Source organism: Podarcis muralis, chromosome 4 (assembly GCF_964188315.1).
Source record: "Podarcis muralis chromosome 4, rPodMur119.hap1.1, whole genome shotgun sequence".
Classification (NCBI taxonomy): Eukaryota; Metazoa; Chordata; class Lepidosauria; order Squamata; family Lacertidae; genus Podarcis; species Podarcis muralis.
The window spans coordinates 78475686-78500154 of NC_135658.1; the positions used below are offsets into that span (position 1 = coordinate 78475686).

At 42.4% G+C, this 24469-nt stretch overlaps 1 protein-coding gene across 2 annotated transcripts in view; it reads right to left on the reverse strand.

The window, feature by feature from the left end:
• Window positions 1-268: 268 nt before the first annotated feature.
• The window catches only part of EDAR (ectodysplasin A receptor), an 81989-nt gene continuing 57788 nt past the window's right edge, over window positions 269-24469 (reverse strand). For both annotated transcript variants that reach the window (XM_028728004.2, XM_077927637.1), the window contains exons 2-12: window positions 21028-21096; window positions 20311-20433; window positions 18014-18195; window positions 15776-15861; window positions 12284-12370; window positions 9722-9850; window positions 9547-9621; window positions 9156-9228; window positions 8020-8179; window positions 5206-5266; window positions 269-3805 (exon numbers count right to left, since the gene is read on the reverse strand). In XM_028728004.2, the coding sequence (XP_028583837.1) occupies window positions 3486-3805; window positions 5206-5266; window positions 8020-8179; window positions 9156-9228; window positions 9547-9621; window positions 9722-9850; window positions 12284-12370; window positions 15776-15861; window positions 18014-18195; window positions 20311-20433; window positions 21028-21078 (1347 nt within the window). In that variant the 5' untranslated portion in view covers window positions 21079-21096 and the 3' untranslated portion in view covers window positions 269-3485. The remainder of the gene's footprint in view (window positions 3806-5205; window positions 5267-8019; window positions 8180-9155; window positions 9229-9546; window positions 9622-9721; window positions 9851-12283; window positions 12371-15775; window positions 15862-18013; window positions 18196-20310; window positions 20434-21027; window positions 21097-24469) is intronic.

Consider the following 24469-nt stretch of genomic DNA (forward strand, 5'->3'; position numbering starts at 1 on the left):
AGAGCACTTCTCTGGTGGATTTTAGAAGGATTTGCTGTTCAAGAGGGAAAGTTTAGGTTAGGTTAGTTAAAAAAGAAGAAGAACCACCACCCCATGGGACTAGTGCACAGTCTCTGGGCATGCCTTAATTAACTTTGGATCCTGGTCCTTAAATATAGGAGTTTGAAACTGGTTAATAGCCCTGGAGGAGAAGGTGAGAAGTGATGTGAATATAAAAAGTAAACTGTATAACCTTTTTTTAAAAAAAAATATCACCACACATGTAGCATTGCTTTATCTTAATACCTTATTTATTTTTTGCATAATGTACAACAATAATAAGTTATATATACAAAATTGCTACAATAGAAACATTTTGGCAGAAGTGCAGAATTTGTCTTCGTTTCCCCCCAACTCTTTTATTTAGGGGTTTAATACAAGAAAACAATTTTTGTATGCAAAATGAAATAATCTGAACCAGGCCTGTGTTCACGCTGGGACTGCACAAGGCCCTATTGTTCCCAAAGCTTTGAGGGAGGTGGGAAATAATTACTGTACTTTTTTGTGAAGTAGGTGGAAGAATAACCAAAGCAAGACTACTTTTCTAAGTTGTAAAATAATAGCGTTCCTCTGAGCTTTACAATTGAAAGCTAAACCTGTGCACTAGACTCCAGACCAGTGTTTCCTTAACTTGGGTCCCCAGCTGTTTTTGGACTAGAACTCCCATCATCCCTAGCTAGCAGGACTCTAGCTAGCTAGTCAGGGATGATGGGAACTGTAGTCTAAAAACATGGGGAAATGGCGAGATCCAACAGTCTGACCAGTGCTCAACATGAACTAAGACAGCACTGGAGAATGTATTTCAGAATCCTTTAGGATTCTATTGCAGATGTCTGATCTAGACCATGTTGCATCGTTTCAGAGCTACTGACTCAAGCTGATAGTTGTGGGTGTGTGCGGCTTCTCTTTATGTGGTAGAATGTCTAAAAGCTACAGGGAGCTGCACTGGGCAGGAAGGAATGAACTATAATCAAAGTATGCATTTGCAAATTAATTACACAAGGTATTCTTCATCATTATTCAGAGGGAAAAGGACATTTTGGAGATAGTAAAATATAGTTAGAAATCCAAAGCTCACAGGCTAACAAATTGGGTACCACACATGGGAAAACTAAATGACAATATTAAATATTCATCACATTGAACCCATTAGAGTGGAGTCTTTCGACTGCCATTTGTTTGCAGCTGAAGAGGCAGGGGGCAGGGGTGGTTATAATTTTAAAGAATATGAGTTATCGTTTTATATCGCTTTTGCTCAGTCATGCAACTTGTAATTAAAAAAACATTGCTTTTTAAGACATGGTGTTTCCTTTAATAATAATAATAACTTACTGAAATCTGTCAACACAGCACTTTGTGGAGAACTGAACGATAAATTAATAAACTTGCTAATTAAACTGCCCCTGGCTCCTGGACTCTGTAATTATGAGTTCACGAGGAGCCCCATGCCAAGAAAAGTAAGGATTTCCTTGAGAGGAGATAGCCCTCATCTGAGCCCTAGCCCAAACTACCTGCTCATGGACAGTCTGCCAGCAACATTAGGTAGTTCTTGTGATCATTTCATAAAGCCATTTTTTTTTAAAATGTATTGATCTTTAGAAATGTATTGTTTCTTTTCTACTTTTCAAATGAGAGGAAAAAACCATATTGCTTATTTTAAACATCTATTACATTGAATGGGGTAATTTCAATGGTGAGACCACACCTCACCCTAACTTTTGTAAGTAGTTATTTAATTATCACATTAATACGGTTCACACTGACCTCTTCTGAGAAGCTTCAGACATCTGCAATAGAATCCCAAAGGATTCCGAAATACATTCTCCAATGCTTTTAGTTCATGTTGAGCACTGGTCACACTGTTGGATCTCGCCATTGCCCCATATGAACTGAGGGCACACTCAAATACATGTTCAAAATTCCCCTGCACATTGACACATACTGGGAAATTCTGGTAACAGCAAACATGTTGACCCACTTCAATGACAAACAGTGGCTCATCATGTGCTCCCTATTCCATCTTCTTCTCCTTTCTCCAATTGCAGAAAGAGATAAATCACCTATTTTTAGAGTAACCAAAGTTCATTGCTACATCTATCTGAATTCAAGGTACACAGGTCATTAAAACAAACCAGCACCAAATCAGAGTTTGATATTCTGGTTTGCATTCATCGAGGTTAGAATGAACAATAAGTCCCAGAGTTCAGGCAGAACAATGAACTGTGGTTAGTTCAAAAGCAAGAGATTTCAGTCTCTTCATGCCTTGGGGCAGGGGAGGGGGAGCAGAAGCAATGAGGCTCACACAGACTCATTCTTGTAATGACAAACCATGAAAATGAACCAGACTGTGGTCTTTCAGAGAAACCTGTCCATCAGTATCGATCTGATTAGCCAGTGCCTTGAAATCATAACGGTTGTAGCCAATACAGAAGTAGCATTTCAAAATACCCTCTCTAAACGGGTTGCGATGGTAAAGAATTTCATTAAATCTAAAGATGACTTGAACAAATAAATGAACAGCATTGACTGAGGCATTAATATTTCCTACCTCGGTTGTGATCTAGTTGAAGATAGAATCAATCAATCAAAATGTTTATTCGGCTTTACGCCCATCATGAAGATAGAATAAATGTCACCATATACTTCTATGCTTAGGTCTATTTTTTTTCCCTTCTGTAGCATAAAAGATGGTTGAAATAATATTTGTACTTAATGTATGTGTATGAGCATATTCATAAATAAATTCTGCTAATTTTATAATTGGCATATATTTCCATTAGTATATGTGACAATATTTCTGAAATGTCTGTGTGAACCACATGCACCAAGACTTCAACATACGCTGAAATTTTGAATTAACTGGACTATTGCCATCTACTTGGTCTAATTTCAGCACACATAATCCAACTAATTTACGTCAATAAAGTCTCACACATGTGATTTTTTAAAAAATAAATAAATAAATTGGTTAATCCTTAATGTTATTTGAGAGGTAACTGACATTTGGTTAAACGCTAGATGAAATAGAACTGACATTCGCATTATCTGTATCAGGCAACACTATATCTGATAGTAGTTACTAATTGCGGAAGACTAAGTCAAAATTAAACCATAGCGATTGCATCAGATTTCTTCAGAGCCTGCAATGATACTGGCAGGCTGATCTGTATCTCTGCTTGTAAAAGGAGTCTGAAGTGAACAGCAATATCCTCTTCACAGGCCAAGTCAGCCTCATTCAAGAAGTCTTCAGCCTGTGCTTTTTTCATTTCTTTTATGATGAACCAGTAATAATCCTTGGCTCATTTTATAGTTGGAACAACGGAAAATGCTACTGAGATCTGAAGGCCGTCCATGCTTTTTCAGATTCCATTTCATAATGAGTTCCATTGCTCTTGGAATCCGTATCCACATAAATTGTTTTGAAATGAAGGCGACTGAAAGACATGTCACGAGGCCACCACCGGATCAGGTTTAGGTATCTCTTGGGCCCACTCCAAGATATCCGCGCAAAGGGACTCCACGGCATCTAGCCTCTCAATCTGCACTAGTTTTGTTAGCAGTTCTGGAATGCTGTAGCCTGCTGTGCTGATGCGGTCAAAGAGCTGCATGCCGTCGGTCATGCCACCTATTTCGTCACGCTTCAGTCCAAAGCTCTCGGCGAGGTGGCGCCAGGTCTTCACAATGGCTTTTTCGGTGTTGTACGTGGAGCTGAGCATCCTGCTGGTCTTCTCCAGACAGTCGAACGGGAGCTCTGTGGGACTGAGGCCTAAAAAGAAAGTTTAGAGGGTCACGTTTACTGAGCTCTCTTCTCCATGTTTGACATGTAGTGCCGCTTCCGGGCAGGGCTGAGGAAGCTGTGGCCTTCCAGAAGGTGATGGACTCCAACTTCCATCAGCCCCAGCCAGCTTGGCCCACGGTCAGAGATGATGGGAGTTGTAGCCCAACAACATTTAGAGGGCCATAGCTTCTCCATATTCAGAATATTACTTTATTAGCATTAACGTATACTCGCAATGCTTTTCATCGGATCATAGAATTGTCGAGATCAATTAATCCAGAACATTCCCCTTCCTTGTTTTGCTGCTGTTTCCTTTCCCCATCTTCCTGGCATAAGCTGACAGCCAACCTTCATGTGAGACTGAAAAATTTTATTGGGAGGTCTTATGCCTACAGGCTGGGCCAGATTTAGGTTTGATGAGGCCCTAAGCTACAGAAGGTAATGGGTCCCTTTATATGTCCAGCTGTCGTTTGTCAACAACAAATTGTTGCTGTTTTTTGTGTTGAATACTATATGCTATATGGTAATTCATGGATCTAATAGGTATCTAAAGCCATTTGCGCATAACAAAATATGTATTTTATCAAAATAATTGTTGAACTGAAATACAATTAATAGTTTTTTCCTTTAATTTTTTGTGGGGCCCCCAAGAGAGTGGGGCCCTAAGCTATAGCTTGTTTAGCTTATACATAAATCTGGCACTGCCTACAGAAGAGGTTGAAACTTCCAGTTTTCATTAAAAGCAAAAAGTGTCCATTGATGAGCACTGGAACCCCCAACAAAGAGAACCTCTTTTTTTAAAAAAAAATATATTATTGTCACCTCAGGGCCAACACATATTTCAAGGAAAGGGTGAAATTCCTGGTGAGGTGAGGCCTACCACTCTCCCCATCTTATCCTGAGGTCAAAAACAAGAGAATCTTCTGAGGTAAAAAGGAAAGGCAGGGGTGGGGGTGGAACAGATGCAAATGCTTCTGGAAAGAAAAATGCTTATGTGGCTGTAGGTTTATTCTCACAGACCATAAATATCTTGCTATGGCTTGTGTTCTTAAAGAATCTTGCAATCAAAGTGGGCTTTAAAAGAAAAAAAGTAGTAATCGAGCAACGCTTTTTGTCATGCAGTGGGACCTACATACGTCTTTTCAAAGCTTGATTGACTTGAGTGGGATTTCTCGCAGGTAAAAGTGTATAGGAATTCAGTCTAAAGCACTAGTCTTAACTATAGCACTGGGTGATATTTTATTCTGCCGTTCAGACAGATTGCTTCCAAAATTACCTCAGCTCCAGAGTTGGGTTTATCTGAATCTATTGCCTGTGACATATTAGCCATCTTGTAGCTATGTAGCAAATAATGTGGCTATAAATTAATGTGTTTTCTTTTCACTCACCTTCTGCAACGCTGCATACGTTGGCATACAGATCAAGTATCTTTTTCCGCCGGCTTTGTATCTAAAGAAAATAAAAGATTATTTTTATTTTAAAGTGGACCTTCATCCTCAGATGTTTGATGAGCAGAGGGGGAGGAGGTGTGTGTATTCCACAATTCCCTATAAAGAATGGGATTTGGAACACCAATTCCTATGAATTTCATTGGTGGCGGTGGTGGGGTCTTTGCAGGAATGGTAAAGCCCACTTTTAGCATTTATAGATGTGGAGACGTGCTTATTTTTCCCCGGCATTGTCTAGTGAAAACTGACATCAGAAGTGTGGCTAAATACAGTCTTCAAGTAGTTCAGGGTGGGCCTTCCATAGCCAACCCCATGTAGCTGTTTCCCTAGTTACGTTACAAGCAGGATAGCAAAATTTGTGTTTTAAAAAAAGTTAATACGAGCATAATTGCAATCGTTTAATAGGCTGCTGAATCTTTAACATGAGCCAAAGGTGTGTGAACACAAGGCTCACATAATGTGGCCCCCATGGGAAGAAAGATCATCCCACTGGTAGGCCGGTAGCAGTGGCGTAGTGTCGGGGAGAGGGGGCCGTTTTCCCGGGCACACAATCTGGAGCATGCACGAAACTGACACCACCTACAGAGATCCCCATCACGCACCCTCTGCCCACTGCCCGGAGCATGAGTGCTTGCCTAGCAGGGATGGGAGCTGTGGAGCAGAGCTTAAAGAGCACCCTCCAGCACTTGCCCAGCATCGTTGGCAGTGAGTGCTGGATGAGTGCACTCCACCTCTGGCTGGTGCGCATGCGGAGCATATCTGCCCCAGGTACTGGCAAATGGCAGTACACCCCTGGCCGATAGGCTTAATCTCACAACTATTGCCACACACCCCATGTGCATTCATTAGTGAGGCTTGTAACATCTGCATACAGTGGTTCCTTGGGTTAAGTACTTAATTCGTTCCGGAGGTCCGTTCTTAACCTGAAACTGTTCTTAACCTGAAGCACCACTTGAGCTAATGGGGCCTCCTGCTGCCGCCGTGCCACCAGAGCACAATTTCTGTTCTTATCCTGAAGCAAAGTTCTTAACCTGAAGCACTATTTCTGGGTTAGCGGAGTCTGTAACCTGAAGCGTATGTAACCTGAAGCGTATGTAACCAGAGGTACCACTGTACTTTTTAGAAGAGGGCAGGGGCCGTTGAAAAAGAAATAATAAAGCATACAAAGTTTGAGTCTCGATCCTGTCTTAGTGTGTCCTCCTTTGACTTGAGCCAACTACAGAAACATCTCCCTTTTGTCTTCAATTATATTTGCGAAGTTTCCATAGGAAAGCTAGTTCTGTGAAATTAATGGCCGGACTAGAGGCTTTCATGCTGTATGCTGCTGAAGTGACAGGAGAGTTAAAAGTCTTAACAGATGCGGAGTCCGTTCGTGTCCACTGTCCCTTTAAGGAGAGTTTGCATTACTCTCACACCAGATCATCCTCTACCTTGGATCAATTGGACATTTCTGCTTACATGTTCCAGTGTTTAATTGCTCTTTGAACAGACACTGTCCAGAGATTGCAGGAAGAATACATAAAATATCACGGTTGCATATCATGGCCTGAGAACATGTGATTCGTAGGGCACAAACATCTGTGGTGAATCAAGCAGTTCTACCTACACCTCCTGAAAGAGGGTTATATCATCTGAGAGTTAGTGGTCGCGTGAAGAGGCTGCTTTGCCATTAAACTTGTTAGGAGAACTGGGAGCAAAAACTGGTTTCATAAATGCTTTTTGGCAAACTTGTTTAGACAGTACTGCTGTATCAGCAACACAGCCAGCTGCAGTTTCTCTCATAAAGGTCCCCCCTTACAGATCGCAACATCTCATAGATATGAGAGGGATTAGCAGGGTCCTTAGTGCCAACTTAGCAGTTCGAAAGCACATCAAAGTGCAAGTAGATAAATAGGTACAGCTCTGGCGGGAAGGTAAACGGCATTTCCATGCGCTGCTCTGGTTCACCAGAAGTGGCTTAGTCATGCTGGCCACACGACCCGGAAGCTGTACGCTGGCTCCCTCGGCCAGTAAAGCGAGATGAGTGCTGCAACCCCAGAGTCGGCCACGACTGGACCTAATGGTCAGGGGTCCCTTTATCTTTATCTTAGTGCTACTCTTTTACCTGAGCCACATGGCTGTAACCCAGGCACAGGCAAACTCCTGCCCTCCAGATGTTTGGGACTACAATTCCCATCATCCCTGGCCATTGGTCCTGTTAGCTAGGGATGATGGGAATTGTAGTCCCAAACACCTGGAGTTTGCCTATGCTTGCACCATTCCAGGACATGGAGACAATGTGGAAGGGACTGTAGTTCACTGGCAGAACACCTGCTTTTTATGCAGAAGATCTCAGGTTCAAATACCTGGCATCTCCAGGTAGGGTCGGGAGAGAACCATGTCTGAAATCCTGGACAACCAATCCATGTAGAGATGACTGAGCTAGACAGACTAGACAGATGCAGGGGTTGCCTTTCAATAGCTACCCAAAATATGAATGAAATATGTGAGCTCAGTCAGAACTAAAGTTTGCTATTTCATTTTCAATCCCAATAACTCTGTAAGATTCAAAACTGGACACAGTCTTTCTCCACCATCTAATCGAGGCTCTCGCTGAGGCCGTGCCACAGAACTTAAGCCGCACAGTTAATGATATTTTATGTATTCTTCTTTCCAACAATGCCTGATGGAAGAGCAGCTAGCTAGCTGCTCAAGCAGACGGGGGAAAGTAGCACTTGACCCAATGCCCTTTTTAAAACTCCAGGTGAGACTTACGCCAGTGGATTTGTTGTTTGTGGAAGATTTATCTCTGGCCAAATGGACGAGGGACAACAAGCACAATTCCGGCGTCCCTTGCTTGTCAATCGCAGCTTCTTCGTCGCTGTCCATACTACGACTTAAAAGCCTCTCATTCTCTGAAGAAGCATCATTTTCACTGGAGGGGGGGGGAGGAAAAACAGAAGGGTTGCTTTTCTAAACGATAACAGAAGTGAGTCCAGCATCTTTTAAATATATATGCATGGTCTTTACTGAATAGGCTCAGCCTAGTTCTTGCAAAGTGTTGCAATGCGATTTCATGAGGCAACAGGGCTTCTTGGGTCGGGGGGAGCCCTCTTCTCTCATACCCTCCATTGCATCCTAATCTGGAAATGAAAGACCAATAAGATCTTTCAGTTTGCCTACTCTATGCTTTTCCTAATTCCAGAGGCTTTTATAGTCACATGCCCCAAACCAGCTGTCTATTCCAGGTGTGGAAAACTCTGGTGCACTCAGGCCAGAGAGCTCCCTGCTTCAGGGTGACCTGCCTGTTGATTTCCACTGAGCTTTTACTCCTTTATAAACCGGGCAAGACCCTCCAAGTGACAGTCCCAGATTTACAGAAGTCACCCCAGTTTCTGATTTGACCCTGGAATGTCCCGCTTTTCCTTAAAGGTAAAGGGACCCCTGACCATTAGGTCCACTCGTGATCAGCTCTGGGGTTGCAGCACTCATCTCGCTTTATTGGCCGAGGAAGCCGGCGTACAGTTTCCGGGTCATGTGGCCACCATGACTAAGCCGCTTCTGGCGAACCAGAGCAGTGCACGGAAACGCTGTTTACCTTCCCACCGGAGCGGTACCTATTTATCTACTTGAACTTTGACGTGCTTTTGAACTGCTAGGTTGGCAGGAGCAGGGACCGAGCAACGGGAGCTCACCCCATTGCGGGGATTCGAACCGCCGACCTTCTGATCGGCAAGTCCTAGACCCTGTGGTTTAACCCACAGCGCCACCTGCGTCCCTTCTGCTTTTCCTTAGGACGTCCCTATTTGCATTGGCGAAATTTTTGAGGGTATGGAGTTCAGTGTCATGTCCTGTCAACTATAATCATGCTTCTTCCCTGCTATCAGCATGCTTGTTTTTCTGTCACATACCTCTTGACAACCTTCGCTGGAGTTGCAGTTAATTTTCCAAACTCATCTTTCTCTGAGAAAATCACCACATTTTCTGCAAATTAAAAAAAAAGGAGGGAAAGGGTTTGAAACGGTCAACGGATCACAGTTGTGAACGAAATTCCCTCGCTGGCACCTGCGTATGGGTGTTTCGGAACAAATCACCGAATTGTGGTGCTGAGTCTTAAATTAGTCAGGGAAGGGATTGCAGGCAGAAGGTTACATATAGGCCTTCCCAATTATTCTTCTACTAAATGGAATTTGAGTCCGAGCAGTTTAAAGTTTAAATTAACACGGGGCATCGCCTCAGGGCAAATTAAGCCGTGTGGGATCTGATGTGTGTAAAAAGCAGAAATTAAAAAACTGTTCAAACCTTGTACTTCTTTTTTTTCTCCCTGCATATTGGCCTGGGCTTCTACGGTCTTCACGGAATGGCTGGTACAGCAAGCTGGAATTTAAAATCACGCCTCTTGTTAAAACCCATTCTTGGCAGATGCCTATGCACAGAATCTCAGAAGTCAGAATTCTCTTTAGCGATGGGCAGTTACCTTGAGCCGAAGTTTTCGTTTTCACAATGTAAAACATGATGATCAGGACAATAGCGATTGCCATTATGAAAATAGTTGACATGGCAATGATAAGAGCCGTTGCGAGGTGTCCTTGACTGGAAAGGTCTCCTGAAAACACAGAGGCAGATTATTAGAGCTGTAGCTGCAACCCCATTAAAGGCATTTAAAAGTATTAACCATATGAGTTTGTCTCTAGTCACCAATTATGAATTGCATTTGTACAGGATAGCACAAATATTTCTAAAATATTTCTGAAACAGGAAGCACACTTCCTTTACTTTTCATACCTGCCACCTCGATAATCGGGGGGGGGGGGCACTTTTACCATTATTAAGGGCTGAGGTCCCGTATCTACTTAAGCTGGCAGTAAGTCTCATTGAACTCCATGGAACTCACTTTTGAGTAGGGCGTGCACAGGACTATACTGTAAGGCTACGATGTCAGGCACATTTATGTGCAAATAAACTCCACTGGACTCGGAAGAACACTAATCTTGTATTTTCATTTACTTAGCTTGCAGTTTTTTACATGCAGTAGAATGCCAGATGTAGTCTTTGTAATTCAGAGTCAGTATTGCATGTGTGTCTGTGCTTCCAAGTGGCCAGTATTTTGCAGGATGGATTCAAGTCCATCTGGCAAATGTGGGTTTGCACAGCTAAAATGCATTTAAGCTCTCTGTTGCCCTAGCACAACGTATCCATGTAAACAACAACGGATCTTTTGCAGTTAAGAAAGTGATGGTGAAAAGTGTGGGATTAATGGAATGATTAATATGATAATGTGCAAACGCCCTGGAACAAAACCAAGAGGAATGGTCATTGTTATATAACCTCCCTGTAAACAAATTAGAACGAATGCTCGATAAAGTCTGAATATCATCTAACTGCCGTTTCAGCTTTGTGCAAGGAAATCAGGATAAACGCGCCATAAATAGGTTGCCTTGCCCTCAAACTCAAACTGAAACTGCCTCTATTCCTGCCTCCCCCCCCCCCCCCGGCACAGAGCACCTTTCTCAGATCACACTCATGCAGGTGAAATTGCCTGTTCAGGAAATGGTCATTTAACTGTTTGCAAGCTTGCACTACTAGATTCCCCTTCCCTAAATTGTTTGTGAGTGTTTCAAAATGTTACGTTAATTACTGAATATGAAAGTTTTCAAACAAGCAATTCACTTTTCATATGTGCCAATGCAGGCCTTTTCATAGTGGTAGTGTGTGGTGTGTTGGGTTTTTTTCAAAACAAAACAAGCCACCACTGATGAGTAATTGCAAGTAAAGTCCATTTGCAGCCATCTAAGTATTCCAGTTAGAACACTCCAGAAAAGGTAAGGCTCGCACCTTCAATAGAAACAGATTTGCTGCAAAATTCTCTTCCCCAGTTACTTTGAAATGAATAAACAAAGTACTTCTTTAGCTTTTGTGAATAACCCATTTATTTAAAAGCGAAATCATCTGGTTTTGTTTTGTTTTTCTGCAGTTTACTTGCTTGTTTGAAATAACGCTCTTGATACAAGTTACTGGGCTAAGGTGAAACACTGCAGTCAGTTGCCAATATTCATTAGTGTCTTAAATCGTTCTGTTTGTGGAGCTGGATTTGCTGAATGGATGTGTTCCCAATTCAAGAGTAATTGGCCCTGCTTAGCAATTGTGTTTAAAGTTGGCTAAAGTGCCTCTTGGTTTGCAGCGAACAAAGTTATGATCACTGTGAATTCCTTACACACATTACCAAGTCTTTGGATCGAGATCAGTAGATGACTCCCCCCCCCCAACCAATTTTCTGGTGACCTGATTTCCTTGACTTTGTGCCCCATAATGACACATCTGACTGTATTAGCACCAAAAGAAATTGCGCACATCGTCACATGACTGAAAGGAACTAAATCCCCACAATCCAAATAAACCTCATTTGATGAGATAAAGGAGCTAAATCAGGGCTCAGCAAACTTTTTCAGCAGGGGGCCAGTCCACTGTCCCTCAGACCTTGTGGGGGGCCAGACTATATTTTTTTTGGGGGGGGGGGATGAATGAATTCCTATGCCCGACAAATAACCCAGAGATGCATTTTAAATAAAAGGACACATTCTACTCATGTAAAAACACGCTGATTCCCGGACCGTCCGCGGGCCGGATTGAGAAGGCAATTGGGCCGGATCCGGCCCCCGGGCCTTAGTTTGCCTACCCCTGAGCTAAATTAACTTTTCATCTAAATAAATACACCTCATTTGCAAAGTTCATTGTAAAACTCATCTCTGCTGAAGCATGTTGATTGCTGAAGAAATATTTTTAATGATACTTCATCTATGAGAAAACCGTGAAATGAAATTAAAATACATACTTTAAGCCTGACAGACCCATAGGCTGAGTAAAAAAAAAGTTTAAATGGAAACAGCTCAGATTTCTGAGACGGCACATCAACCACACATCTCTGTAGGGAAGAAGGCACCTTGCTCCCCCGGCTGCTCAGTCTTCCAGCCTCCCAGGAGTACATACCAAAAGCCAACTCAAGAAAATGCTAAAAGGGGAACTGGGCTGCTTTTCTTACCTTTGTGCACATGCTGGAAAGGAGAATGGGTACTTGTTCCAGAAGTAATTGGGAAACTGGCTGACACACCAGAGGTAACGCCTGCACCTATCATAATAAAAAAACAAATTTGCCATAAATTTTCCTGGTGACGCTTGTAAAATCTCAGCCATGAATTGATGCATTTGTGAACTGACAGCACAGTTACTTAACTTGCATGAATTTCCCGTCCATTTAAAAGCCAATGCTTACAATTCAAATGTCAAACACCTAAATGTGGATTTATGGTGCCGAGCTGTGAAAAACGCATTTGGCACACATTTGTTTCTGAACGTAGGGATGTGCCAGCTGAACACCATCGCAAGAGGCACAGCAGTGCAGTCCTAAACTTGGTGTCCCCCCTCCTTTGTTTTTGTAGAAGCAGCTCCCGTTGAAATGAATGGTTTCAACTGGACTTTCAGGTTTGCAGCCTTAGACTTATTATATATTTTCAGCCTGCTTTTAAGATTGTTTAAAAGGCACTGATTTTTATTATCAGCATTTAAGGCACTGAATCTCTAGCAAAGACAACATTGGGCATACGAGATGGGAGAATTTATTTGGCTAAATTCATGCCCCAATGAAAAAATGACTGATCCTGTTCTGCAGTTCTAGGAAGTTGAGAATTTTCTTGGCCCAGCTCCATCCGACAAATGTGACAGGAAATTAAGTTCTCTTGTAGCGCGTGAAAAACGTCTTGCAGCTTATGAAGTAAAGAAATGTGCATGCTCTAAATAAAGATGCGTTTTTCAAAATAAACGAAGAACTATTACACAATATAAAATGCTCTAATGGCAAAGAAAAATACAAGCTAGAAACGTGGCCAAGAAAAGCATATAGCTCAGCGATCTCAAATGAGTTTTTCCTATAACAGAGCAAAGTACCTGACAAGCGTGGCTAGTTCTTAAATGTCGTATGTGCCTTTTGTAAGAGACATTTTCATTTGAAACCAAAATAGTTATTTTTAAGTGGTGAAATAGTAAGGCATGCAGTATATATCTCCTGACTTTAAAGTAGGTGGACATAAGCCTGATAGTTCTGGACATTTGAAGATGGTGAATTAAGGCGGTCAAATGAACTGGAGGCTTGCTTAGGAAAGCTCTTGTGTGCTTTCTTCCCATTTTGTCTGTCTTTCATCAGTTAGGATTTAAAGTGGTACCTCGGGTTACAAACACTTCGGGTTACAGACTCCGCTAACCCGGAAGTAGTACCTCGGGTTAAGAACTTTACCTCAGGATGAGAACAGAAATCGAGCGGTGGCGGCACGGCAGCAGCGGGAGGCCCCATTAGCTAAAGTGGTACCTCAGGTTAAGAATTGACCTCCAGAACGAATTAAGTTCGTAACCCGAGGTACCACTGTGTACTCAAGGGAGGATTTCAGGATGCTATTTGGCATGTTGCAGAATATACCCACAAAGACCTGCCAGTCTGGAGAGGTGTTTACAGTCTTTACAGAGCTTTAATTCTGGATTATTTGCAGGTATTGTTATGTAACAATGAGTATTCACTGAAGTGCTGAGGAATTTTCATGAAGATTTTAAAAAAGAAATTTCACAAATTGCTGCAGAAATGCAGAGAACTAAATTAAAGACTGGAAAAATGAGAATCAAAGTTTACAGTTCTTTCTACCCAAATCCTAAACTTTGCTGGGGTAGGCATGCATGGCATAGCATGACTGGTGTGACTTTCTGGATTGTGGTTTAGGTATTGTTAAGAATTTGAATTTTTGTATTGTAACTGAAAACCTTAGTTCTGAATTTTTTAAAAAAAAGCCAACAGAACATCCGTGTGACTCAGTAAACAAGCCTTTCAAGCTGCATGATCGCATTTTCTAATGAAGCTTTCCCCCACCCCACCCCTTTTATTCTCGCCCTAAATAAAACAGAGAACCTTTTAAAACAAACTCCTTCTACAACATGCCGGCTTTCAGAGGAGTAAATAACAAGAAACAAACCCAAGTGTAAGCTCCCTTTCTCACCATTCTCAGCTATGAATGTTCAAGTATCATTTACATCCCGGACCACTTAGCTAGGTTGGGCAGCCATGACTCACACATTCTCTAAAAAGATTTGTGCAGGAGAACTCAAGGACAAATCGCCACACATGGAAATTCCTGCATTTTGGCATCAAAATGCTGATGACTGAAATTCAAGGACACAAATGTGGGTTGTGTGCTTTTAACCACCTGTACGTAATACAATAGGAATGTTGTGAAGAAACCTACAAGCAGTGTGACATCGGAAGGTCTGTCGGCCTTTCCATTAAACTCCATTGCTATTTAGGAAATCATAATTTGGCTTTTAAAAAGTTTTTTCTCCAGTGTATCATGTTCTATTTACCACAGTCCCTTCCTTTAGATCCACATGCCAAAAAGTAAATAGGATTATTCTTTTAAAAGGCTTTAAAATGCTTTGTGCATTTTAGCTGCCACGCTAGAAGATAACCCTGTGTCGGCCTTTCATGTTGGGAAAGCGACAAACTGAAATATGTAGAATGGTTTGGATCCATTAAGGAAGTTTCTCTTCCTTAAGGATTGCCAGTGTGAATAGTGGCTAAAGTGCTGGATGAGGACCAGCATTCAAATCCTTGCTCAGCCGTAAAGCTCGCTGGGTGACCTTGGGCCAGTGACTGCCTCTCAACCTAGTCTACCTCACAGGGTTGCGGTTAGGATAAAACGGGGCATGGAAGAACCACGTTCACCATCTTGAGCTCCTTGGAGGAACAGTGGGATACAATAAATTGAAAAAGCTATACGGATTGCCAATATTAAGCCTTGGGAAGCGAGTTTTGTGAAGAAGGTGGGAGAAGGATGGACAGCTCTGTGGATGTGGTCTTGCTTATACAAAGCTCCATGGAAGCTGGTGTCAAGCTGGTGTCTGAGGTTGTATCAAAAGTGGTGCTTAGTAAAGCACTAGGATTTCTGCTTACACCTTGGGAATTTACTTCCCGTCATGCCCCCCTAAATCTGGAGCAGGTTTTGGGAAGGTTTGCACCAGGAGAAGGGAGGGAAGAAGACAGAAATCCTTGTGCTGATGGGAAACTGCTAGTTGAATACTGCCCTTGGTTTTGTGCATCTGCTTGTCTTGCTACTGGCGTCTTCTGCACTGCAGCTATTGGTTTTTATAGTAGCAAAATGAAAAACCGCCATGCGAAAACTCTAGGTCAGTCTTTCCCCATGGGACCTGCCAGATGTTGCTGTACTCCAACTCCCATCAGTCGCAGCCAACATGGCCAATGATCAAGGTTTATAGGAGTTGTAGTCTGGAAACATCTGGAGGGAACCAGATTCAGGAAGGTGTCCCTAAGTTATTCTGACTCATGTGCCCTCCTCCATTCTGTGCTGCTGAAGTGTGCTCCATTTTAAGGCAGGCTCAATTTGTCAACTGGCATATTGCTCAGGAAAACTTCCGGCAGCGTTTTGAGGTCTCTTAAGTCAGAATACAACTAAACAGAAATCAGAGTGGCAATACTTACACTCTTTTGTGTTGGGAGGTGCCAGGGAGCAGGAGTAGCAAACCATCCCATAGATATTCCGCGGTCTGTTTTCTAGCATGTAGTAACTGCAATGAAAGGACAAGGCAATGAAAGGACAAGGCAGAAAAAAACACACACACCACACAGCAGAACTGGGTTGGTAGCCTTCAAATATGCTTGAGAAGTAAATCACTTTCTTTGCAAGATGAAATCACTAACTTTAAATTTTTGTGTTGCTCGTTTAATGGCATTATCCACTTTTTATCCTGCTTGACTAGAAACAGTCTCTCCTCCGCTGCCCTCATAAAGGCAATTAAATCAAGCATTCGAGTACATGACATGAGGTGGTATCACTGCCTAAATCAACAGACATTTGTCCACTGCGTTTGCAATGCAGCTCAAGACATGTCTCTGAAATGAGACCCTCTGTGCAAAGATAATTCCCCCCCCCTACCCCAAGAAGTGATGTTCCAGACAAGCACCAGCTGCTTTGATTTTGCTGGCATGCTGAGTATTCAGCTCCAGGCTAATCCTCCTGGGCAGGGAGATGGGGACTGAGAGAGAAAGCAACTTATGCAAAACCTACTAATCAACATCAGGTTTAGAAGTCAAGCAGGGCGAGAACGTGAAGCTCTTTGTCGTGGCCTGTGTGCTTTCTGACATATAGGAATGCGCTTGCGTAAATCATGAGCAGAAACTTCTACAAGGCTCTAAAGACTCAGCTATACAGCTGCAAATAAAACGTTTTAAGTGTGTTGTAAGTGCAATATACAGTGTGGCACTAGATGGCGGCGGTGAGCCTTATAGAAAATTCGATGCTTATTTTCAGAACATGTGTAGATTCCACCTTGATCAGAAGTTTCCCAAACTCAGGTCTCCAGCTGTTCTTTTGGACTACAACTCCCACCATCCCTAGCTAGCAGGATCAGTGGACGGGGATGATGGGAATTGTAGTCCAAAAACAGCTGGAGACCCTCGTTTGGGGAACCCTGCTTTAGATGTGAGGAAGCACTAGACCCGAACCTCTTGTACATTTGCAAATGGCAACACATCCAAACTGTAATTAGTAATTCTTTGACTTAAAAAAAGCAGGATCACATGTTTTTAATTTGCATTTCGGGATGTTTGGTCATGTAGCCACATGCAGAAGGCGCCTGGGTTCAATCGCTGCTGGCAGCTCCAGCAAGGATTAAAAAAGACTCTTCCCTGAAACCCTGGAGAGCCACTGAAAGTCTATAGAGACAGTGCTGGGATAGATGAACCAATGGTCTGGCTTTGTAGAAGGCATCTCCCTATGTTCCATGTGACCCTGCTTTCCCTTTGAAAAGACAACCCATCTGAACATGTGATACCAGCTCTCAGCCTCCATGCCTTCAGCTGAAGGTGAGAATGGACTCTGAGCACATTCAGCCAGACATGTGGTCAGGAACCCAATGCATCATGTTAAGAGTGGGAAACCTGTGGCCCTCCAGATGTTGTTGGATTTCAAGACTCAACACCCTTGACCATTGGTTATACTGGCTAACAACTCCCAGCACCCTTAAACTATAGTCCCCACAATATATATATATATGGGGGAGCCATAAATGTTAAAGTGCTTTAAGCATAAAAATAATAAAAAGTGACCTTAAAATCAATATGGATTCGTTGAACCTAATACTTTATTAATAAAAAGTAGTGATTTGCTTTTACTGGGGAAAGAAAAATAAATTTAACTGATCTGGTGTGTTATTTAATGTCACTATAAAGATCTAGTGATGCAATCAACTTTTCCATATAAAATGATGAAGGATCATATTCTGACCATGTTGATTTTTCATTTTATCAGAGCGATACTTCAGTCCCCTTTAGAGTAACCAAGACACACTGGTTTCATTTTGTTTGTTCTTAAAATTCCAATAATTTGGTGGTCTAAAGTTCACAGTTACATTGACATCCTTATATGGGCAAGCTTCCTCCCCTTTTAACATCAAAAAAAAAAAAATATTCTTCCTCCTAGTTCTTATTACAAGGCACTTGTTTCATATTTCATTTGCTCTAATAGCATCTGTGACTTTCCTTGATTTAAAACATGCTTTTTAGAGTGCTTGTATTATTTACATAGAGTTAATTATTGTGCGCTTAAATGGATGCAGAAAGTAGTGTGGCCAGCAGCAGGAATGCAACAAATATGCTTATGTCGCTCAGCATAACTGGAGTTTTTGTTAAGAGACCAAAGGCTCGTAATTAAATCCTTACCCAGGGAGGCAAGGCCCACATTCTGCATCATTCTCTTGATCTCCAGGTGTCATAACTGTTGCCCGAAAGAATCCCTCGCAGTCCTTGTGCCTCCTACATATCTGGTACCCGCCTTTAGAAAACTTCTCCAACGGACAAGGAACACAGCCGTAACCATCGTCTCTGGTGCCGTAGCCACACGTCTGTGGGGGGAGTTAACAGAGTCTCTGAATTGAAAGAGCCACTTTTCAAACCAACTTTCAAGAAAATAAAAGAGAACATTAACAGCCCAGTAACACTGTTTCCTACAGTGTCTGAGGCCAAAGTTGGTGGTCCTCTTGACCCCCTAATAGCACTGTATATTAACGGAGGAGGAAAGCCCAGAGACCTTTCTGGTCTGCTGTTCTCCAAACTCAGTTGTGAATAAAAGGATTTTTGCAGCCACATCGAGATGTTCTTTGCAGCAGCGTGTGAAGCTGCTTTGAGTAAGCTTTGACACAGCAGTGGTGCTTGGTGCCCGTTTGGTAGGTCAGAAGGCAGATAGGCCAAAGATGAGTGGAGCCAGAGCCAAGGGCGGGCAGGACCAACAACAAACATCGCCAACTCATTCTAGTTTAGCCCCTCTTTCTCGACAAGTTCGACAAAGGCAATGTTGAGAGTAAAGAGGAGGAGGCTGACAACCAGGGCCATCTCCTGGGCTGCTTGGAAGAAAGAAGGCAGGCAGGTGGGGCTGACTGAGTAGACTGAGGGTGATGGGGCAGAGCATGGGCAAGCAACTGAAAGACCAGTCTCAATGTTTTCCCAGCCATGCCCAAGCATAGCACCTGATTCTCTTGCGATGACCCCCCCCCCCAGTCCCTTCCATGGAGTCTTTATAGGTGTCCCATCACAGTCTGAAGCCAGGCTGTCTGGTGGGGATCTAGGTCTTTCTCTGACATAGTACCAGGCAGTGGAACCCCCCTCCCTGGGGAAGCGTCTCTATTCTTGCTTCTCCCCAATGCCACCCATGACTTAACGACAGCAGAGCTGATTGCTTTTAACTTTGATGTTATAGATCTCATTGGTTCTCTTTTAATTTCTAAATAATGTTCAGTTTTGCAACATTTGCATGCAGGGTTTTGTTTTTTTGTAGATTTGCAAAAGGAACAACAATTAAATTTAAAAATACGTTTACTGCCTCTCTAAAACAAAGCCATTTTATTTTCTTGTTTGAAATTTGTAGTTTAGCTGTTGTGAGCTGCCTTTTGGGGGCGGGTCTTTTCCTTTTCCTTTCCTTTTCCCCATAGGTGTCATAGAAATGTACATGGCACAACACCCCAGCGACTTTCACTCAAGGGTGCCTTAAGCCTTCTCTTTCTCTGTGTTGCACTAGCCACAGAGAGTCTCTGTCAAAGTCCTTAAGGGCTATGGCTCTCTCTACTGCTTCCTCTCATTCACGAGCCAAGACCCTGATCAAAGGAGGTGGGGAGGATGAGATACATAAAGCACGGGACTCTGGCAGGACCTCTGTGGCTGGTGAGAGCCAGTGTGGTGTTGTGGTTAAGAGCGGTAGATTCATAATATGGGGAACCGGGTTCGCTTCCCCGCTCCTCTACATGCAGCTGCTGGGTGACCTTGGGCCAGTCACACTTCTCTGAAGTCTCTCAGCCCCACTCACCTCACAGAGTGTTTGTTGTGGGGGAGGAAGGGAAAAGGAGATTGTTAGCCGCTTCAAGACTCCTTAGGGTAGTGATAAAGCGGGATATTAAATCCAAACTCTTCTTCTTCTACAGGGAGGGCCTTAAAGAGCCCCTCAGCTGGGGCAGGAGAGGGCAGAGCCAGTGCTGTGTAGCCCTTCTCCGTTCGAAATATGGTCCCCATTAAAAAGCAAACGTCGACAAGGACAACAGAACACAGGCCAAATAAAATTTATTGATTCAGTGTAATTATCTGAAAGTGCCTTGGAGAGAGATTGTTTCTGCCCTGCTGGCCTGTGCCAGACTGCTTTAACATTCCTCCTGGAAGCATGGTGGCTGTTTCCTTCGCAACTGCCATGTGGTGACCATTTTCCTGACAGCGGGGGGAATTTAGAATAATGAGCATGGAGCATGAGAAATAACAGCACTTGCAGGAGCGTGTGGTGTGTTGGACTGCGACTATATTCAGCAGTACCGATCTCCTTTCGGTAGTATTGAAAAGGGAGGAAGGCTGAGCAGTTATTAAAAACAACAACACTGGACTTCCAGAAGTGTGTAAGGACCACTATGGATAACACAGTGCAGTGCAGATGTTCCTATGGCCACCTCTAGGATAAGACTGCAAGTATGTGAAGAACTCACCATATAAGGTTCTTCTCCTGGCTCACATTGCGGGCAATCGTGGCACATTCCGGTAGTCTGGTTGTAGTACTCATTTTCGCCACAGTTGGAATATTCGGCATTAGCAGAATAAACAAGTGACGCCTGTCACCAAAGGATAAATACTGGTTAATTCCATTGCCCAGTTTCCTAGTTGTCAATGCATCACACTTGCCTAAAAGCAATACTATCAGAGGGTGAACCACTCTGACTTTTAATCTCTCTGCTATTGCCATGCCTTGGCACTCTCTAGCGATGGACAACTCTGTCCGTTTTGGTTTCTCGTTTTTCCAGTCTTCATTTCTCCAATTTCCACATCACAATTTTTTTTAAAAAAAACAGCACACTGCATAAAATTGTGCCTTTTTGTGTGCTTTCCGCTTAATGATCTTCATCTCTGTGTGCAATTTTGACTAATGGTTGCATGTTTGCAGTTTTTCCTAATACAAGGTACTCTTGTTGCTGATATCCTTGAGATGCAACAGTTTTAAGAAAGTGGTTGGATTTCATATTATATTTCAAAATATTTTCTTGGGCAGAAATCCTGATGATGTCTACAAGGACTTCATCTGAAGCAACTGTGCAGATATTAAATAATGTTTGCTCAGGTTAACAAAATTAAAATTATGCTTATTGCTAATTTTCTAGGGTTTATAACTGTAGCGACTTTTCTGAAACATATGTCCTTGAAATACCTACCATGATAAAAGGAAACATTTGACTCCATTTACATTCTCCCATGTGCAGCATATTATCCTGATAAATTACCTGAAAAAGAAACATCAGTTGTTAATTGCAAGAAAAACGTTTAACGGTACAATCCCTATTCATGTTTAGTCTGAAGTAAGTTCCACCTTCCAGTAGCTGTAGTTAGGATTGTAGCTTCAACTTTAGAAGTAAGTTCTGCTGATTTCAATATAACTTAGTCCCAAGTATGTTGACCTAATGCTGCAGTCCTAAACACAATTACCTAGGAATAAGTCCCACTGAACTCAATAGGACTTACTTCTGAGTAGGTCCTTCTTAGGCCCTGATAAACTCTGTTCCTCCTTTGTTCTAAAAGTGGGTTGTTCAACTGGTTTAGTTCAGTAGACTTCTTAACCAATCACTGATTACCTGATGAGCAAGAAGAAAAAGTGAAGGGGAATCAACAAAATGTTGGTGTTTATACCAGCTAGACATGCATCAGATCAGATGGAGAAATGCTTTTCATAAAACTTACTTTGAAAGTCTCTCATTTTGTGGGTGGGAGTATGTGTGTGGAAGAATTTAGTGCATTAAATTTGGTTTAAAATAATGGTTTCTGGAGGCATGAATTAATCAAGCCTATATCAATTTGTAAAAATGTTGTTTGCAAGGAGAAGGAAATGGATGAAGTGATACTGCTGCAAATTAATTCTGTCTGTGCATATGAATCATTATCAGTACAGAGGATGGTTGCCTAATTTTCTGTGGCTCTCTACCAGCAAATACATATTAATTAAATGGTTTCTAAGGCTGTGTGAAGCTGAACAACACTGTTGAATAGGCAAGCAAGCCCAGCATTACTGATGAAATGATCCTGTAAGTAGTGCATTCCTGTTCCCTGGAAATGATTTCACTACTGTTATCATTTTTCCCTTCCCTTCCCCCCTTTTTTATTACAAATTAGTGCTATGTCAGCATAAACTAAAAATTAGATGAGACCAGTAATTAAAGCCATCCTACATTCCTACGGGAAACAGGATCTAACTCATTACAGGGTTCATTGAACCCAAGGCTATGCTGAACAGGAAGCAATAAGAGGCAGAGGAAGCTGCTCTTTCTAGAGAAGGAAGCTTCTAATTAAAGGCACAGTAGCCCTGAACAGTCTGGGTAGTTACTTGGTTGCTGCCTGTCCATGGCATTTTAATTGTTTTTAAAGGGGGAGATCAGATCTGAAAAATGACAGGTGACAGAAAACAACACGCTGGCAACAATGTAGTCTGGGTTCTCCATTAAAAAGTGAGCATAAAATTATGTGAAAATATTGTTAATTGCTCACTATTAGAAGAAGAAGAAGAAGAAGAAGAAGAAGAAGAAGAAGAAGAAGAAGAAGAACAACGCACAGGCTGATATTTCATTCTGCCTCCCGCCCTACCCCCCTGCCCCTTTTCTACTAGAAATAAAGATGACTTTCTATGTATCTTGCTTTTGGAGGTCTTGCCCAAGATTCCCTGTTCCCAGTGTATAAAATTTTGATTTCCAGAAAGACAAAATGTTCATCTCGAAAAGCCAGTTTTTGTAATCGTGCTTGGCTTATACAGCGCTGTCTGCCCCAAGTCTGCCCCGAAGAGCGTGTTCCACTGGGTTCAAAGTGCTTACTTCCAGGAAAATGAGTGCAGCCTTAGCATCTTAATATTAGGTTTCCATGTCTAGTTGGTGGCCTTATTCTTATGTGTTCCTTTTTGTCCTTTTCAAGCCTGTTGTGTTTTTTTTGGAGGGGGCTTTGTTGTAACATATGTAAAACATTCTGGGAAATCCTTAAGTCTCCCATATTAAAATTTAAAAAGTTGGCATCTAAGAATCTCACCTAAGGCACAACAGAAAATTGATAAGGTTCATTAATCTTCTCTCTCTCTCTCTCTCTCTCTCTCTCTAGAATGTATCGGGAGAGGAAAGAGTTAAAAATCCTGCTCTGAAGTAGGAGAGCGGGGAGGTGGGGGGGGCAGTATTAATGCTGCTGCTGCTGCTGCTACAACATGGTATATGCTGCAGGGATTGAACAAATTAAATATCTCTGAAGTTTTGAGGTGTGGCTACGGCGGTGTGGTCTTCACAGAAAACATTAACTACCTTTCTAGAAATTCGTTTCAAAAGCCCGTGTCAAATTAAGAGCTTTCCCTAAATCTCAAAAAAAAATATCTTTTTTTTTTTAATCACATACCCGTATCTTACATTTAAATTCGACATAGTTGAAGCAGTGATTATAACTCTTAACCAAAAAGCAGTGAACTCGCTTTGAATATTCCTTCCAGCAAGTAGACTAGCTGAGACAAGTTACTGTATGGGGATGGGGACTGGGAAGGGATCATTCTCTCTCTCTCTCTCTCTCTCTCTCTCTCTCTCTCTCTCTCTCTCTCTAATTGCTTTAGAACACAATCCAAACAACGTGAGGCACTTTTTAAAAGTCCTATTGATTTCCACAGGAGAGAGTGAACCATGTGCTGAAGTTTCTCATTAAATCGATGTGGTTTGAACTGTGCAACTTTGGGTTGCGCAGCAAAAAACCCCAACAAGCCTACCTAGATGCAGCCATTAGAGAAAACAATATAATTACTATTTTCTTCTCTTTCTTCCCCATACAAAACATTTCGAGGAGAGAACCGTATACCTATCATTGTGGAAGGGAAAAGGCCCCCTGCCTTAGGTGAACAGTTAGTGTGTTTAGATTGGCCAAACATTCCAGCTACCTGTGCATCATTGCACTGGCTGCAATCCAAGAGCACACTCCTCCCTGTGCTGTATTTATCTGTTCTCTAACTCTGGCACAGGTGTGGAGAGCTGGCACATAAATAATGTTATGGTTGCTTCTGCAACTGTCACTGTAGACCTGTTGGCCCTGTTCCAGCAAAAAGTAGCCGCGCTTGTCTGACTGAAAAGCGAGCAAGTTAGTGATGGGTAACCTAAATTCTACGGGGACATCAGCACGTCCACTGTGCTCTGGGTGGGAAGCTGCTGTGTTCACTGTGTCTCGGCTTTAATAAACAGTTTTTTGAGCCTGAAATAGCCTTCCCTCTGGAGCAGCGTTCGAAACTCCCATTGTTCTAGGCATGTTTTGCGACAGGGAATTTCATTAATGTTTCTGAGCTCTGGGAGCAGTGCCTAAGATTTCAGATTAAAATTGCCATTGGTGGAGCGAAAGGAGGACCTTTTTCTGCCTCCCCACTTCCAGCCACTCTCTGAGGATGGGAGAAGGGACCCTCATAAGAATATTAGGGAGGTGGGCAGGGGAAGTATGGCTCTGTTTTTTGCAGTCTGCAGATGAGGACTAGAGCATGTGAAAAATTAATATAAGACTTTAGCTGCAGTTCATTCATTTTCAGCTTTGCATTTTTGTTATTAAAAAGCGTGCCTAGGCATTCTGTTGTGGCGCCCATAACCTAAGTTTAAGGTGCCATTT